The sequence below is a fragment of the Abramis brama genome (assembly GCF_963993115.1).
Source record: "Abramis brama genome assembly, contig: SCAFFOLD_102, whole genome shotgun sequence".
Lineage (NCBI taxonomy): Eukaryota > Metazoa > Chordata > Actinopteri > Cypriniformes > Leuciscidae > Abramis > Abramis brama.
The window spans coordinates 58,218-77,000 of NW_028156052.1; the positions used below are offsets into that span (position 1 = coordinate 58,218).

The window sequence follows — 18,783 nt, forward strand, 5'->3', positions numbered from 1 at the left end:
TCATATGCTTATTCTTGATTACTGTGTAAGTCAGCATGTTTAAAATCTGATTGTCACAACAATGGGTCTTACAGCAGAATCAGTTCTATTATAATGAATAATACAAGTAATACATCACCTGTCTAATCAGAGATTAGGCTCTGGAAAAGATCAGAGAATCAAGTCACTAAATGATGATTTTTATCATCTAAACACAACCACATGCTCATATTTTCTTTTGGCATATGTGCCATAACAAATGTGTTTTATAAACACTCAGTTACAGCAGCCAGAGGAAAAACTGGTGTTATAAAGTCAAGGGTCAAGAGCCCAACTAAAGCAAATACGGATCACTATCATGGTGTCTTTAAATGAAACTCAATAAATCATTATCATCTAACCCTCTGTTCATTCTCAATAACAACTTCTGTAGACGCATGACAAAAGTCAAACTGTTTAGTAATAAGTGAAGCTGGTAATGCTGTTTGTGTAGTGGTTTAATCCTCCTCTGAGATCTTTAGAGATTTAAAGGTCTTTTATCTTGAGTTGATTTCATCTAAGGCTGTGGCTGGAAGTCAGTTGTAGTTCTTGTGTTTCTCTTTCCTTCATTGATTCTGCTCGTTAACAGCAGGTGTTAATCACTAATGCTCAATAATCACTTAATTAATCACTTAATTTATTGACTGCAATGTATATCTACTTTTAGTAAACTCAACTGAAATAAGTTCAGAGTACTCATAACTATTGTTTTTATAAACTTAATTGAATTGAGGCAATCGGTTTCCTCAAATGAAATGAGTTAGCTTAACTTGTTGGGTTTTACAATGAATTAAGGCAATCGGTGTCCTCAAATGTAATAAGTTAGCTTAACTTATTGAATTTGACTTTGTATTACTGTTTTAGTGGACTCGATTAAAATAAGTTCAGAGTACTCATAACTATTGTTTTTTATAAACTTAATTGAATTAAAGCAATCGGTTTCCTCAAATGAAATGAGTTAGCTTAACTTGTTGGGTTTTACAGTGTATGTTATTGACCTCTTCACGCTGATGAAAAACACTGATTGATCGATATTATGTATGAGGAATATACATTTCGGTAAGTTGTACTGTAGCTATCTTTCAACAGTGTTCGTGTTTATTTACTATTAGCTAACGTTAGAGATGATCGGTTCACGTGCGCTAGGGATCTGTCGCGTCACATTTACAAGCGCCAAAACGGTATTTATTGTTTGAATTTCGTAATAAAATTGACAGAATCTGAGAGGTGAGATTTTTTAATATCATAACTAACCTGCTCTGTCTAGTCTGTCGGTCTCCGTGTCCTCTTTGCCTCGCGATTTTTCTGTGCGTGAGAAAATGGATGTGTGGCGTGAAAGCGTGTGAAAAGTGTCAATTGCGTGTGTCTCACGGTGAATGCGTGAGAGTTGCCAGCTCTGTAATTTGAAATGCTCCCACTCCACATTTTGACCGCCTCATGTTTGGTTTCTTTTTTGCCGCCTCAAGTTTGTGTCGGGTCTCTCGCCGCCTGCGAGAATCTCGTGTCACGTTCGCAATGTTCAATTAACCGACAATAATTTAATTTAATCGAGTAAATCCTTGTCGACAATTAATCGATAATCGATTAACCGTTTACATCCCTAGTCTGTCGTCATCTACTCATGTTTTTTTCAGACCTTTATCACTCTGTGGAACACAAAACGTGAACTTTGGAAGAATGTTCTGATTTGTTCTTTTCATGTAGTGAAATTTTACAGAGCCAATCTTTTTTTAAACTGTAAAAGGAATGAAAAATCACAATAGAATAGGTCCACATGACTCATGCACTGTTTTCCAGGTTGAAACAATACAATAGCTTTGGGTGAGAAAAACCCTTTGATTATCTGTCTGGGTATTTCTCAATTCTCTATTATTCTGCATTTACGATTGAATTGAGTGTCTAGAGCTCTATCCCTTTGTTGGTTACAGATGTCTCTACTCAAACCAATACTTTCTCCATCTCTTTTGTCCTTTATTCCAAATCATTTTCTCTTTCTCTTGAAATGATGTATATATGAGACTTATACTCTTGAAAGGTTAAACAGAAAAAAAGTACAAGTAAAAGAGAATACACTCAGCTGATCATATAAATGTACAATCTTTCTGCTTGGCTTTTGGAGCCCTAATAATTTATGGGTTATGAAAACACTGGCTGAATGGACATTAATGCACATTATTACTCGGCAACCCAATTGTACAGTTGAGTATTCCAGCAAGTCTTGTGTTAATGTGGTGTGTATTCTTCTCATTTCAGCTCCTGAGTCCATTTGGGCTGAAGGTCGAGATAGAACCACAGCTGGACTGTAACCTACTGGCCTATAAGACAGACTTCACCCTGACAGCTACTGGCATAGATGCTGCATCACGTTTTTGAACAAAAACTTTTTCACCTAGAGTTTAAAGTGTTCATCCCCCATAAGGAGTCTCCATTTCTTCATCTCTTGTGAGTGGATATCATTTAAAACATTCTTAAAATAACTGCTCATTACTTCTGAATTTACTTTGTAGTATATGTAGAATACATTAAAAGAAAAAAACTTTTAGTAATATTTTTAAGTAATGAAGTAATTGTTAAGTAATGTTGTTGTAATCCTGTTAATGTATGCACAGCGTAATTTGCAAACATATTCTTGTGTTGGACACGTGTTTACAGGTTATAGACATTGTAGATACTGTGTATTTTAAAGGTGCTTATATGTTATATGAATATTTTATTTTTGTACATCATTATTACAGTGAAAAAAAATTGCTGTTTTTTTATTTGTAAATTAGCAACTGATTTTAACCATTGCACAGCACCACTTTATGACCAATAACTTTGTATAACTTTGTAGTTTGTTTTAGGTCACATGTGAAAACAAATGCAGGTTTATATTTTCTTTCAGATTATGTAATTTCTGCAATAAAGTCTGTATCATAGAATGGTCACTTCTTTCTGTTGTTATTTTGTAGAGGTTTGTTGTAAGTAAATGCTTCAATGTAGATAATTCTATGGTAATACATCCAATTTTATGGTACATGATCCATGTTTTTTAAAACCATGGTTTGCTCCAAAATACAATGGTTACTATGGTCGTAATTAACTACAGTTTTACTATAGTATTACTACAATATAACTAGTAAAACCATGGTATCAAAACCATGGTTTTTGAAAACCATGCTTTCCGCCAAAATACCACGGCTACTACGGTCGTAGTTAACTACAGTTTTACTATAGTAAAACCATGGTTAATTTTCGTAAGGGCATCATTTGTAGTAGCCTATTCACAAACTGTTTGCTCAAGCATAGCGTTTTCTCTGAGTTCACTGTGTGCTTTCTACCATGCACAAATTAAAATGTCACTGAACTTTTGCTGTGCAATTGTAACAATGAGCACTCAAACACACCAAACCAACAATTACTAAAAACACACACAAAAACTGATTTTGCACTAGTAACTCTAAAAGTAATTTCTCATTTCAGGTGTCACTCTGTGGGATAAGAAATCATTGAGAGAAGATTTGGACAGTCGTCCACAGCCCAGGACAGATTTGAACTTCAGTAGCTCCGACTCTCTCTCTAGTAAGTCCAGTCTCCTGGATGTGAGTGCTTCCCTGAAGGCCAGCTTCTTGGCAGGGCTGGTGGAGGTGGGAGGATCTGCCAAGTTCCTGCGTGACACCAAATCCTCAAACCAACAGTCCAGATTTACAATGTATTACAGTGAAACCTCTAGATTCGAACAGCTCACTATGACTCAGCTGGGCAATATCACCTACCCTCAGGTCTTTGACCAGAAAACTGCAACTCATGTGGTCACTGCTGTACTATACGGAGCTCAGGCCATCATGGTGTTTGATCGAACATTTTCAGAAGAGGAAGACAAGCAGGAGATTGAGGGAGAACTGTAGTGTGGAAAGATAGGACCCAAAAGCAAAATGCAATCACAGTCTCTTTAATTATGAGAGAAAATTCAGTCCAACAAAAACAAATCTTCCTTCAGATAAATAACAGAAAAGCAGCCGTAAATGCTGACGCATCAATTACATAAAGCAGAAAGTCTCTTTAGATGAAGACCGCAGTAAACAGTCTGTGAACAGGATCCGGCGGGCTCTGTCCTCTGATCTCTTAATGAGTGAGCGGTAAAGGTTGGAGAGATGAGCGCTCTTGGTGTTCGTCAGCAGCAGACGGGCTGGACAGAGTGCAGAGCAAAAGGTTACCTGTGCCAGGCTGGATGTCAGATCGGTCTCAGACAGGACAGGACAGGACAGGACAGGAGGTCGGAAAAAGCCTCTTGCATGAGTTGAGTACGAAATAATCTGGCAAAGAAGCAGGGAAAAAGGGAAGCTAGAAGTAGCAAACCTAATTAGAGAGAAGAGAGAACAGGTGAGAGAATGAGCGTGATAACAAGTTGCAACTAGAAACAGCTGAGGGTGAGTGAGGGTGCGTGAGGTTATGTGTGTGTGTGTAATGAAGAGTGTGTGTGAGTGTATAACCAGAAGAGGGAGACAGAGAAGGATACCAGATTCATGACAAGAACTGAATGTCATGGTTGAGAAGATTCCTCAATTTTCCATTGAGGGACACGGAGCTGTAGATATGACAGATGCTCAAAAGAAAGTGTCTGAGAATATCGCCTGCACATTTTATGGTGACGTCCGCCTTGAGCAGAAGCCCACCACTTACATAGAGGCCCTAGAGGTGTACAAGAAGCTCCCCACTATACTGAAGGAGAATCCACTGAAGGCAGTTCCATTAAAAGTCTGGCTCCATCCTCTTTCTCTACTGGATACAAAAGCAGCTCAGGTCGAGAGAGAAATTAGCACAAGTCTGGTTTCCAACACTGAAGATATAATAGAGGGGCTGGGAGAAGTAGAGAGGACTTGCAACGACCTCTCCAGAAAAACACTGGTAAATGTTTTCAAAGACATCAAAGAGAGGCTCCGTTTATTTCAGGGCTCTCTTAGCACTTACGAAACAGTGCTCCTGAAAGAAGTGGCCAAGGTCTTGCCTGCTATACGAGGAGGAGAGATGGAGCAACATTCATTGGAAGACATCCTGAAGATCCACTACAGCTCCCCCTTTAATGCTGACATGCTTAACCAGTGGTTAGATCATGCAAAGGCTGAACTTAACATCTTGAGTTCTCACACCAAGATGCTGGAGGGAATCAATACTGAAGACTCAAACAGTTTCAACACCATCCTCTTTAATCCTGATATTGATGTTGTGGTGTGCTTGACCTTCACATCTCTGAAGTATGAAGACCCAGATCTTTCAGCCATGAAGAAGTTTCTGGAATCTGATGAGTTTAAAGAGCTAGATGTGGGATTGAAACACAATTCTAGCACATTAGCATCTGTCCGAAAGTGGTTCAATGATCCTGATGTCATCTCAAAGATGAGAGAGAACTTATCTGTTTTCAGAAGTTTTTCAGAGGCTAATAAAGATGAAAAGAGATATCGATTCATTATTTCTGCCATCTCCGATCCCTCCAGTCCTGGCTCCTCAATCTATCTGTATGAATCAGGGAAGCTGACAGACACACAGTTCCAGCCCGTGTCGAAGCCTCCACCACCAGAAGTGATGAAGGTCCTGGAGCGCGGTGTGACCCTGAAACTGCAGAAGTCCCCAACTGGAGAAACTGTGCAGTTCAGAGTGGAGTACCAGCAGGAGAGAGCAGATTCTGGCGCTGAGGAACAGTGGATTATCATAAACACCGCTGAGGAAGTCTTTACTCTGACTGGATTGGAGTTTAGAAAGCAGTACTCGATCCGCTACAGGATAGTGGGTAAAGTGGGAGTGAGTGAAGCCAGTGACGCTCTCGGCCCCATACAGTCTTCAGGTAAGTGTTATATGCACTTTTTTTTTTGCATTAATCTTTATCTTTTAAAAATATATATATATTTCGCTTCATTCAGAGTCAATGTTTGCATTGACAACCATATTTCCTAACATTTGTGGCTATGATTAAATGTGTAACATGTTGTAAAGTGTTTCCCACTTGACTGTATATATGAACGTATTATTTCCTCTGTTCATGTTGTTACAGATAGTCCTTAAAGACGCAGAGTATATTATGTATTTGATGTCTAATGTAGGCTACTATACTTAATCATATGACATTCACAATAAACAATACAAAGCCTTGAACAAGTGACACGTACATGTCTCTGTATGAAAACCAATAGGACATTTAAAACCCTCTGGTGCTACTTATCTTGGGAGTCACACTTACTCTCTTATTCTGGTTAAAAGTGATCGGACACCTGAAATTGTTTTATTTTGTCAAATTTGTAAAATGTAAAATTGTATTTTGAGAGGATTTGATGGTAATTATTCATGTTTATGCAATAATTATGGTCCATTTTTGCCATTGAAAATAATTGAAAAACAAATTCAAATTTTTTAAAATATTTTTTCAATTAATGCAGTATTTCAGATTAATATAGAGACTAGGCCTTTTAAATCAATTTTTGAAGGCAGATTAGCGCCATCTGTTGTAATTTCATGGTGTTACCACAAGATGTCTGTATAGCTCTCTATGGAGAGGCTTGTGAATTCCCTAGTAGTTTTTGGACAAAATTACTTACTTTTAAGATGTGGATTTGAATGTGTTTTTTTTTTTTAAAGAAATTCTCAAATAATACTCTTTTTTATGTTGATTTGAAGTGTACACGTTTTTGCATTATTATAACTACAGCCAAACCTGAATACAGAGATATTTTGTTACACATAACATTAAAATTCAATAAAAATGTAACAAAAATAAACAGGAATGCTTTATCACAGCTTAATCCATCTGGATCTGATCTCATTTCAACTTCTTATTTCAGTCTTCTGACTAATTTTTTTCTGTATGGTAGTAGCCCTACCAGTTAATTTGTGTGTATAATTGTGTGTGTGTGTGTGTGTGTGTGTGTGTGTGTGTGTATCTGTTTTGCACTATTGATGTTTTAGAATGTAATTCCTTCCTTGCTGTCCACTTTTTTACTGCATTGGTTGAATTATTGATTTCATTTTACATATTTGTTCTATTACAGTCACACCAGTCTGTACAGTCTGTGTGTGTGTGTGTGTGTTTTGCACTATTGATGTTTTAGAGTTTCACCCCTTCATTGCTGAATGTGTTCACATTGCAAATGCCATAAAAGTCACCAAGTTTCGTACCATTCCGATGAAACTGTGATTTAAAAAAAAAATTTAAAACAGAAAATTTAACTAAAACAGACCAGAGAGCACCAGATGATATAGCTGACATAAAAATAAAATAAATAAATAAACAACAACAATCATAAACAAAACACACACTCAAAAACAAATAATCAACTTAAAACACAAAAACTGTTGACTCTTAAAGGATTAGTTCACTTTCAAAAAAATGTTGCTGATAATTTACTCACCCCGATGTCATCCGAGATATCCATGTCTTTCTTTCTTCAGTCGAAAAGAAATGAAGGTTTTTGAGGAAACATTCCAGGATTTTTCTTCATATAATGGACTTCGATGGCAACCAACGGTTTGAAGGTTCAAATGTCCGTCTCAATGCGGCTTCAAAGTCTCGACACGATCTATTGATACCAAAAGTTGAATGAATATCTGCTAACAATATGTTCTTAAGAATTTAAGAGATATGATTTTGTGATATCAGCATTTAAAACCAAACATCAATGATGCATTTTTATGATTTTAATAATTAGAACTAAAATGTGGCTTTCATGTATTCACAGAAATTCTCATAATAAGCAGTAGAATGATTAAAATGATTGAGCATTAGACATGTTTGGATCAATTGATGTCTCTTTGAAAAAGAATAATAAGGAGGTTGAGCTTTAATCCAAGTCTTATAAAGCAATATGATTACTTTGTATATGATTAATATGATTAACCATATTCCCTCTGATCAAATCTGTGCTCAGTTCATGTCTACAGAAGCCAAATCAAATATGGTGACATGTCAATAATATCAACCCCTCAACAGTGTTAGTGTCAGGATCTGGGCTCAGTGAACAGCAGAGACATCTCTAAATATCTGCTGTGTTGGAGGATTTCTGCGTGTGTTAGCAGTGGATGCAGGATCACTTTCTCTTGACATGATAATCACACTCTTCATGTCTGTTGATTTCCACAGCCACAGATGTTCCCAAGACCAGGAGCGACTTCCTTCAATGTAAGTCAGAAAACAAGCAGAAACTCACTGAGTGTGTTCATGTTCTTCCGGTAGAAGCTGAAAGAAAACATGACAGAAGAGTTTTAGAGTTGATCATGTGAATGAGGATTGAACTGCACTGAGACACTGCTGATATACTGAACATGAAGAGTTCAGAGACATTAGAAGATCAGATTCATAATTCCTGATTGTGATGTGTTTTCTCTCCATCAGATTCCCGTCAGCTCACTCTGGATCCGAACACAGTGGGTAAACACCTCCGTCTGTCTGAGGGGAACAGAATGATTATTCACTTACCCAGAGATTCAGCCGTATCCTGATCATCCAGACAGATTTGATGAGTGGCCTCAGGTGTTGTGTAGAGAGAGTGAGAGGACGCTCCTACTGGGAGATTGAGTGGAGGAGTGGTGAGAGGACTGGTGGTTTTGTGGCTATATCAGTGTCATATAAGAGCATCAGCAGGAGGAGAGGGAGACGGCAATGAGTGTGTGTTTGGAGCTAATGATCAGTCCTGGACTTTTTACTGCTATCCCTCCAAATACGCATTCTATCACAATAACATAGAGACTAAACTCCCTGTAGTGTGGAACATTAGAGTAGGAGTGTATGTGGATCCCAGTGCAGGAGCTCTGTCCTTCTACAGCGTCAGCGGAGACACAATGAGCCTCATCCACACAGAGGAGACCACATTCACTCAGCCGCTCTATCCGGGGTTTAGGGTTATTGCTGGATCAGTGAAACTGTTGATGAATGAGAATAGCCTGTAGAGAGATTCTACCCATAATGCTTTGAGCTTCATGATAAATCAGTTCAGTGAGATGTTACAGAGTCTCTTACTTTATCTTCATTACATTAATAACAGCTGAACTTCTGTCACTGAAATATCATGTCAGAATAACTGTGTAATAAATCCTCATATAGACATCAGTGTGTGTGACGGTGTGTATCTGTGCTTTCCTCAAGCTCTGTTTGTGTTGATGAAGATCAGCTTCATTTAGTTTCACAGTAGATTCACATCAATCATCTATAAATCATGCAGAAGTGGGATTTGTTAAACGTATTTTACTCCAGGTGTATTTAATGGGTTCAAGCACTGAAGCCGCCTCAACATTATTATATTTACACTGTTTTATCAGTTATTATTGTCCTGCTGTAAACATGTCTGGGCGTCAGAGACTGTAAGTCATAAAGATCTCAAGCTTGGAAATAAAAGAAACTTCTCCTCGACCGTTTGATCCAATTCACTCGAAACTCATGACAAAAAGTCATCAACAAAACCCTGACACATCAAAACACTGTGAAGATATTAAATGATAATTTGTATGTGTTGATCTGTATCTGCTGAACGTCACGATCAAACCCAACGAATCCTGATGTTTATCTTCTCTGGGTCACATGATAACACACTCTTCAAATATCACTCACACAATTCAACAAACATGGCCGTCAGCAGCCAATCAAATCACAGCAGCTAATAAGGTCAATTCATAATGTCTGACTCTTATGATAATTAACGTATACGTGTCAAAATGAGGCTGTGTATCAAATCTTGTGAGATTCGGCCACATGGTGGCGCTATAATAAGCAACATTACGTTTTTGCTAATAACTCTTTCCTAGTGAAGCTTCGAAACACAAGCACTGAAAACTGATAAAAGAACAGGTATTATACAGACACCTGATATTTAATCTTATTAGATGTTTAGTTCACTGCATCTGATGGATTATACTTTCAATAAAACATTTGCATGTGTTTGTAAAAGCTGTTTTAGTGCAAGTTTGGCCTGAGTTATTGCATTCCCTGTTCTGGCCAGCAGGAGTCGCCAGCGTGTGCCGATTCCAAAGATTCGAAACACTGAATCATTTTGTTGAGTTGATTCAGAGCTTTGAAAAGCTTAGTTTCTCCCATCACTAGTCGACTCTGAACTCCACAAAAGTACACAACAGGACATTCTGAGGACTGATGTTAGCTGAGCTTCAGTTTTAAAACACCAGCCGTTATATCAGTGGGAATGATAGATGACGGCTGTAATATTAATGTTCTCAGCTCTAGGATAAGAAATCAATCGATCCCCTTTCATTTGTATGTTTACTGCACTTTAAGATGACATGTTTCCTCACATAAACCTCTGTTTACACCTGTAAGTTCTGTTCTAAGTCTTAAAGGAACACTCCACCGTTTTTTGAAATAGGACTTATTCACATTCTTTCATACATTTAGATAGGTGGGTAAATGCATTTTTGTCTCAGTGCATGCATTGTTTTAGTTTGACAGGGTCGGCGCTAGCTTAGCTTAGCACAATGAATGGAATCCTTTGTTGCCAGCTAGCATGTCCTGAGTAAAAGTGATAAAAAAAAATTAAAAAAACCCTCACGTAATTACTTCTTGTGGCCTGCGTATTCACAACGAGTACAAATAGCGATGCAGTTTAACACTAGGCGATTTCCTAGGCAGATATTGACTTGGGACTATATTATGGGGAAGCACAGGCGAAGCACTGCTACTTAGGCGAAGCACAGCTACTTGGGCGCAGAGATATCACGCAACACATGAAATCCCACGACTTCCGTCAACATACCGGTGTGAATAGTAGCTGCCTGGCTATTTTCCCAACAGTACATGAATGGCGATGAACATGGCTGATTTTGTGTGAGCCAGAACCATACCTATATGTACAAGAGTTTACAGAAAATGAGTGGAAATGGTTGCGATCGCTCAACAGCCCGAGGACGTGAGGATGAGAGCCAACACGAACTGGTGGTGTGAATGTGGGGAATATGCCGACTGAAATAGTGTCTGTGCTGTGGCGAGTGGGACAAGTTACTGCCATCGATGACCAGGCTCAACGTGTCAGATCAAGATGAGCGTGCCCGCAGTTGTGTCACAGCTACCGAGGATTTCACGGCGCTGATCCATCCGGCAGTACTCGATTTTTTTCCGGTGTGATAAAGTGAACTGGAAAAAACGCCCCACGCCGAATGGACCAAATGGACAGCTGTCCACAGAGTAAGTGATTATTTTAAACATGACACATGTATAGTAAACTGCTTGTAGCCTTCTCCTCATAGTAGTTATACTAAAACTCCTGAGCCTAACTCGGTGAGAGAAATATAGCTAACTTAGCCCTCAGTCATTTCATTTTACAGGTAACGATAACAGTGATTTTTATTTTAGTTTGGTTGTTCATGCTAAACAGGTTGAATTCAACATGAGGTTATACTAGAGGAGGCTAACGTTATTTGAACCGTAGTCTATATACAGCTTCTCAGCATCTATCTTACAACCGAATAAAGACACAGATTAACATAAGGAAGAGTAATAAAAGACAACTTACATGTGCACTTTGTTCTGCCTGTGCTTTGAAAATAGATGGGATGGGACAGCCGTATGTTTCAGACGTAGTACCGTCTTTCTGGGCCCATATTCCGTTTTTTCAAAGTAACTTAGTCCTCCGGTGCAAAATGCTCTTCGCAAACACGATACTGTTTGATTTTGTAGAGAGGCGTTGAAGTACAGATCTCCAGAGCAGCTAGCCATTTATTTCTCAGTTCCACATTCGATGGAATTCTGTGAAGCATTACATTCGTGTATGTCCTTTGCTTGTTCTCACAACCCTTTGCTACGCAGGTAATTACCATGTTTGCTGTAACTGTAGCTGTAACTTCTCAAAATAAACAATCCAAAAGCGAAGACACTCGGTGCAGATCACGCGTGTTGTTCTTCTTCTGTGTTTTGACTCGTTTCACACCGGTAAGTCGTGGGATTTCATGTGTTCACCATTCCATTCATTGTGCTAAGCTAAGCTAGCGCCGACCCTGTCAAACTAAAACAATGCATGCACTGAGACAAAAATGCATTTACCCACCTATCTAAATGTATGAAAGAATGTGAATAAGCCCTATTTTAAAAAAACGGTGGAGTGTTCCTTTAATAACACCTGTTGGGAATCTAACTTCTCTCATACTGGAAAGCACTGCTTTAAGTTCATGAGGATCAATTTTCCCAGTTAAGGGTTAAAAACCACAAAGATCCTGATGATGCTCCTTTGGACGAGATGAGAGGCGTCATGATGTCACTCACACACACACACACACACACACACACACACACACACACACACACACACACACTCACTCACACTCTCACACACAGCTCACTCTCACTTTCACACACACACACACACACACACACACACAGACGCACTCACTCACACTCTCACACACACACACACACACACACTCACACACATTTTTTGGTGGATATGGACAATTTTATTGGATGGAAAACTGATATTATATTAATTTTTTTATAATTTTGACGTATATATTATTGTAATGAAAATAATAATAGTAAAAAAAATTGTGTAGCTTATATCTTTTTATTATTTTGGGGAAGTTCCATACACAAGAAGAAATGGTCAGGGTCTGAGCTATATATATCACACACATCACACACAAATTAAATAAATACAGTACAATAGCATACTCACACACGCACACACACACACACACACACACACACACACACACACACACCCACCTCCCGGGGGGTCCCAGGAATCCATTGTTCAAAACAGATCATCTGACCTTTGACCTATTTAGGCCTATACTACAGTAAAGCAGTGATTGGTTAGTGATCAGTTAAGCAATTCGTGTTTGCACATATGAGTGTGTGTGTGACCTGGTGAATAAGTGTAGCATTTTGATTGGTTGTGTTTGGAAAAGGAAAGCAAGTCACTTCCTGTCAGATTTTTGTGTTTTAGGTAGAGAATTGTGTGTAGTGTTTTGAAAAAAGTGTTTAATGCAATTGAAAACTGAGTAAGGCTGAGAAATAGCTTATGGTTTTGGAGATTTGGTATGTAGTTTTGCACTTTGAGTGAGAGGTTTCAAAAATCGTGTGACATGAAAAGATTTTGTGTGTAAGCTCTTGGAAAAAACTGTAATAATAATAAATAAAAAAATACACGAATTTGTACGTGGTGGGCGTGGCCTCCCCCATGACGTCACGCGTAGAACTGGCGCAGCACAGCCTGTAGTCTGTTGCTAGGAGACCGAGGACTCACTTCTGGAGTTATTACTGCGGATGAGTTATTATCGCAAAATAAAGGTAGGATATACTCGAAAACAACACACACACACACACACCTTCAAACGGCAAGATTTAAAACTTCCTTCAAGTCTTTCTCGAGCCAAACACTGTTATCTAGTTTGGAAATAAATTTGCTCAGTCCGAGATTTATTTGTAACATATTTAGATATGAGATGATGATACGTAATTTATCATATTATTAGAGCAAATGTAACTAGAAAAAAAAGTTTGTTGAGACAAACTTTAAGTTGGCTTGAGAAAGCCGGACCAGAGAGTTTGAAGAAGTTTAAAGTAGTTAGAAATTTAAAGTAGTTAGAAGTTTAAAGAAGTTTGAAGTTTAAAGTAGTTTAAATTTTGATTGATAGATTAGTTAGAAAGAAAGAAAGATTAGTTAGAAAGAAAGAGAAAAAAGAAAGATAGATTAGTTAGAAAGAAAGAAAGATAAGTTAAAAAGAAAGATTAGTTAGAAAGAAAACGATTAGTGAGAGAGAAAGATTTGTTAGATAGAAAGAAAGAGATTAGTTAGAAAGAAAGAATGAAAAAGATTAGTTAGAAAGAAAAAGAAAGAAAGAAAGAAAGATTAGTTAGAAAGAAAGAAAGAAAGATTAGTTAGAAAGAAAGATTAGTTAGAAAGAAAGAAAGAAAGGATAGACAGAAACAAAGAAAGATTAGTTAAAAAAGAAAGATTAGTTTGAAAGAAAGACTAAAGAAAGAAAAAGAAAGATTAGTTTGAAAGAAAAGTTAGAAAGAAAGCAAGAAAGAAAAGATTAGTTTGAAAGAAAAGTTAGAAAGAAAGCAAGAAAGAAAATAAGAAAGAAAGAAAGATGAATTAGTTAAAAATAAAGAAAGATGGGTTAGTTAGAAAGAAAGAAAGATGTTTAGAAAGAAAGAAAGAAAGAAAGAAAGAAAGATGAATTAGTTAAAAATAAAGATGGATTAGTTAGAAAGAAAGAAAGATGGATTAGTTAAAAAGAAAGAAAGATAGATTAGTTAGAAAGAAAGATGGATTAGTTAAAAAGAAAGAAAGATAGATTAGTTAGAAAGAAAGATGGATTAGAAAGAAAGAAAGAAAGAAAGAAAGAATGGTGGATTAGTTAGTTAGAAAGAAAGAAAGATGGATTCGTTAAAAGAAAGAAAGATAGATTAGTTAGCAAAAAAGATAGATGGATTAGTTAAAAAGAAAGATGGATTGGTTAGTTAGAAAAAAGATGGATTGGTTAGTTAGAAAGAATGAACGATGGATTGTTAGATAGATAAATAGATAGATAGATAGATAGATAGATAGATAGATAGACAGACACAGAATAGTAGTTTAATTGAGTCTACGGCTTCAGGGAGTTTAGATTTGAGTTTTTGTGTTTGTGCACTACTGGGCCACCGTAGCCTTGGCTCAATTTGAGCACTCTGCAATGAAAGTCAATGGGATTTTTATGATTTTTAATATTAATTTTTAAGAAAACTGAAAGTCAAATCAGTCTGAAAAGATATAGCAACTCAAGTCAGAACAGTCTGAAGGTCTGACCGGAGTTTAGAGTTTGTAGAGTTAAAGCTCTAGGAGGAGTTAGAGTCAGAAAATTTTGGATCAGAATAATAATAATAAGTTTAAATAGGATTTCAGTAAGTTGGCTTTCCCAAGCCAACTTAATTAATTACTAAATTAGTTTTAGCTTAAAACGGATTATATTAAATTATTTTATTTTATTATAAATATAAAAAATTAAATAGTTAACCTAACTTAAAGAAGAGCATATGGTCAAGAGAATAATAAGGTGTCATCATTTATTGCTGACAGGTGAGGTCAGGTAAGGACAGGTAACCATGGTAACGATGAACTCTGGACGCTGGAGTGAGGAAACACCAGGCCTGGACTTCCGCAGGTAATACACTGATATTGTTCTTTAACAATCTGTCACTGCTCGGTTTCGCTAGTCTGCGTTTTAATTTTAATTTTATTTTATTGGGGACAAGCAAGATTTCATGTGTTTGCAGTTCCCAAGAAGAGGAGAAAGAGAAGGAAGATCCAAAGTCATCTGCATACCAAGAGCTAATCAGACAGCATCTGGAGAAGTGGCAGAAGTACTGCGATCAGGACATAATTATGGCTTCATAACTTCACTATGCAGGACGCTGATGTGTTATTGTGAGCGATTGATTAACTCTGTCTGGTTGATTCTCAGGAATACTGTGACTCCGGCTCACCTGCACGCCTTCGAGAGCTCAGTAACACACTCACAGGACACACTCGTCACAGTTCAGCATGTGAAATGTAAGTCTGTGTGTAATGAACACAGTATGAGCAGTGAAAGCCTGATGTGATGTGATGTGATGTGTTGCAGTGGCGGCGCTGCGTTTGCTGACGGAGAACGAGGGATATCCCGTACCTCACCGCTTCCTAACACTCATGAAGTACGCCATTACTTTTACTTTAAAGGTCCCGTGACATGGAAATGTCACTTTATGAGTTTTTTTTAACCTTAATATGAGTTCCCCTAGCCTGCCTATGGTCCCCCAGTGGCTGGACATTCTGATGGGTGTAAACCAAGCCCTGGGTATTTTTGAGAAAATGAAAGCTCAGACGGGCGAATCGGGAATCTTCCCTGTATGTCGTCATAAGGTGAAAGGTCACCTCCCCTTTCTCTGCTTGGAAATGAGAAAATGAGCTGCGCGAGCAATACTGGTTTTTCCTCGAGAGACATCATGGCTTGCAAACGAGCGAAGCATAGCAGTTGCTCAGTGTTTGGATGTACAAATGAACACAAAAGTATTTTTTTAGTTCCTTCATCCGAGCCTCTGAAGAACCAGTGGGGGGTTATGTGGATGTCTGATGTGTAATTGTTCAAGTTCAGATCTTTCTCTCAAAGTTGTTCAATACTGTTTATGCATCAGTAAATCAAGCCAGTGACTAAACGATCGACTTCACGTCGTTTCTCTTAGTAGGATGAAAATAATCTTATTTAAACTGTGATTAAAATATATTTTCAATCAAAGAACAATCCCTTTCCAATCGCCCAAGCTGTCAATCACACAGCGCGAGTTTATCTGGACACTTGCCAAAACTCGTTATGAAATCAATGATGCTGTTACGCTGCACAACGAAGCTCTTACTGTACTTACCTCATGTTTGCATTGGTGAAATCATTAGTGAGAGTGCAGAAACTGCTGCAATGATAAGATCTTCATTCACGCGATCAACAGCCTGTCATCTGCTCAATGCTCATCACTGCAACCTTTTATGTGATGGGAATAGATCTAAATACTTCTCATGATTCGTTAATCCCGACAGCTGTAATAGTAAAAGTATTCGAGAGAGTTCCAAACATAATGCTAGATATTTCATATGCAAGCATGTCAGCCAATCACAGCAGTGGGTGTTTACACTGAAGTCTCACAGCCAATCACAGCAGTGGGCGTTTACACTTAAGTCTCACAGCCAATAACAGCAGTGGGCGTTTACACTGAAGTCTCACAGCAGCTAATCACAGCAGTGGGCGTTTACCCTGAAGTCTCACAGCCAATCACAGCAGTGGGCGTTTACACTGAAGTCTCACAGCCAATCACAGCAGTGGGCGTTTACACTGAAGTCTCACAGCCAATCACAGCAGTGGGCGTTTACACTGAAGTCTCACAGCCAATCACAGCAGTGGGCGTTTACACTGAAGTCTCACAGCCAATCACAGCAGTGGGGGTTTACACTGAAGTCTCACAGCCAATCACAGCAGTGGGCGTTTACACTGAAGTCTCACAGCCAATCACAGCAGTGGGGGTTTACACTGAAGTCTCACAGCCAATCACAGCAGTGGGCGTTTACACTGAAGTCTCACAGCCAATCACAGCAGTGGGCGTTTACACTGAAGTCTCACAGCCAACTGTGATTAAAATATATTTTCAATCAAAGAACAATCCCTTTCCAATCGCCCAAGCTGTCAATCACACAGCGCGAGTTTATCTGGACACTTGCCAAAACTCGTTATGAAATCAATGATGCTGTTACGCTGCACAACGAAGCTCTTACTGTACTTACCTCATGTTTGCATTGGTGAAATCATTAGTGAGAGTGCAGAAACTGCTGCAATGATAAGATCTTCATTCACGCGATCAACAGCCTGTCATCTGCTCAATGCTCATCACTGCAACCTTTTATGTGATGGGAATAGATCTAAATACTTCTCATGATTCGTTAATCCCGACAGCTGTAATAGTAAAAGTATTCGAGAGAGTTCCAAACATAATGCTAGATATTTCATATGCAAGCATGTCAGCCAATCACAGCAGTGGGTCACACTGCACAACTTCCGGTCGATGGCGTGATAAAGCGAACGTGTAGAGGAGAGCTCCCGAGCAAATGGTGTTTTACTTATAAATTTACGCCTATAAAGTGACTATAACCTTTCACTGATGGTTTTCCGTTTCTGAACTATTATTTGGGATGTCAGATAAAAAAGGAAAGGACAAGGTTTCGAACAAAAGCATTGAAGAGGGACGTACAACAACGCGTTCCATGGCGGCTGAGCATCTAACGCTAGCCATGTTGGTGGAGGAACTGGAAAAGAACCGAAATAACATCACGGACGAGCTGACAAAATTGATAAAGATGTCGCTCTCACCGATTCAAAATACACTAGAAGCTGTTAAACAACAAGTGGAGTCGTACGAAGTTCGCTTCAATGAGGCGGAGGACGTGCTTACAGACCACAGTGACCGGATTTCTACACTGGAATCATCCGTGGCGGAGCTGAAGTCCTCTGTGCGGGACCTCACGAAAGAAAACAACGGTTTGAAGGACATGTTGGACGGGTATGAAAATAGGCAAAGGCGTACGAATCTCAGGGTCATCGGCGTCGCGGAGGACAGCGAGCGGGGGAAGTGTCCTTTGAAGTTCATGTCTGAACTCTTGGTCAAAGTGTTGAATGATGACAGCTTGTCAAAAGTCCCGGAGCTGGAAAGATGTCACAGAGCGCCGATACCTAAACCGAGCCCTGACGCAAACCCGCGGCCGTTCATTCTTTGCTTCCACCGCTTTCAGGAGAGAGAGCGCGTCCTGCAACTGGCTATACAAAAGCGTCAGCTCTTTTACGAGGGCAGGAAAATCTTTATCTTCCCGGATCTGAGTGCTCGGCTGGCGGCCAAGCGCAGCGCCTACAAGAAGGTAAAATCACAGTTTTATGAGAAGGGGGTTAAGTTCAGCCTACGATACCCTGCAACGCTGGTGGTGTACTTTGAGGGATCTCGGCATTCATTCAGCTCTGCAGAGACTGCTGAAACTTTCTACAATCAACACCTCGGCTCAAAAAAGGACTGAGTTGGTGATGACTGGACAGGAGGTACACATTTACAAATGACAGGATTGATATCGTCCGCAGGGGGTCCTTATTACAATGACTTTAATGACTTTAATCTAGGGGACTACACTCAGTTGGAATGTGAATGTTGAATGTCTCTTGTCGCTTCTGGGGGCAGAGTGCAGATAGCCGAACTCTGCAAGTGCCCCTCTCTCAGAACTTATTTAATCATAATCAATGTGTTTAGTTACA

General features: G+C 38.8%; 1 protein-coding gene and 1 long non-coding RNA gene across 3 annotated transcripts in view; both read left to right on the plus strand.

Annotated features, from left to right (window-relative positions):
• LOC311077119 overlaps positions 1 to 2,407 on the plus strand; it is a 32,540-nt gene extending 30,133 nt beyond the window's left edge. For both annotated transcript variants that reach the window (XR_014604762.1, XR_014604763.1), the window contains exon 5: positions 2,272 to 2,407. This is a non-coding gene — a long non-coding RNA (uncharacterized lncRNA). The remainder of the gene's footprint in view (positions 1 to 2,271) is intronic.
• A 2,041-nt stretch (positions 2,408 to 4,448) lies between these two features.
• Positions 4,449 to 9,089, plus strand: LOC311077118 (stonustoxin subunit alpha-like). Its single transcript, XM_084138929.1, has 3 exons — positions 4,449 to 5,839; positions 8,126 to 8,164; positions 8,378 to 9,089. Exons 1-3 carry the CDS (start codon positions 4,543 to 4,545, stop codon positions 8,482 to 8,484), a joined length of 1,443 nt encoding a protein of 480 aa, XP_083995055.1. The 5' UTR covers positions 4,449 to 4,542; the 3' UTR covers positions 8,485 to 9,089.
• Positions 9,090 to 18,783: the final 9,694 nt, after the last annotated feature.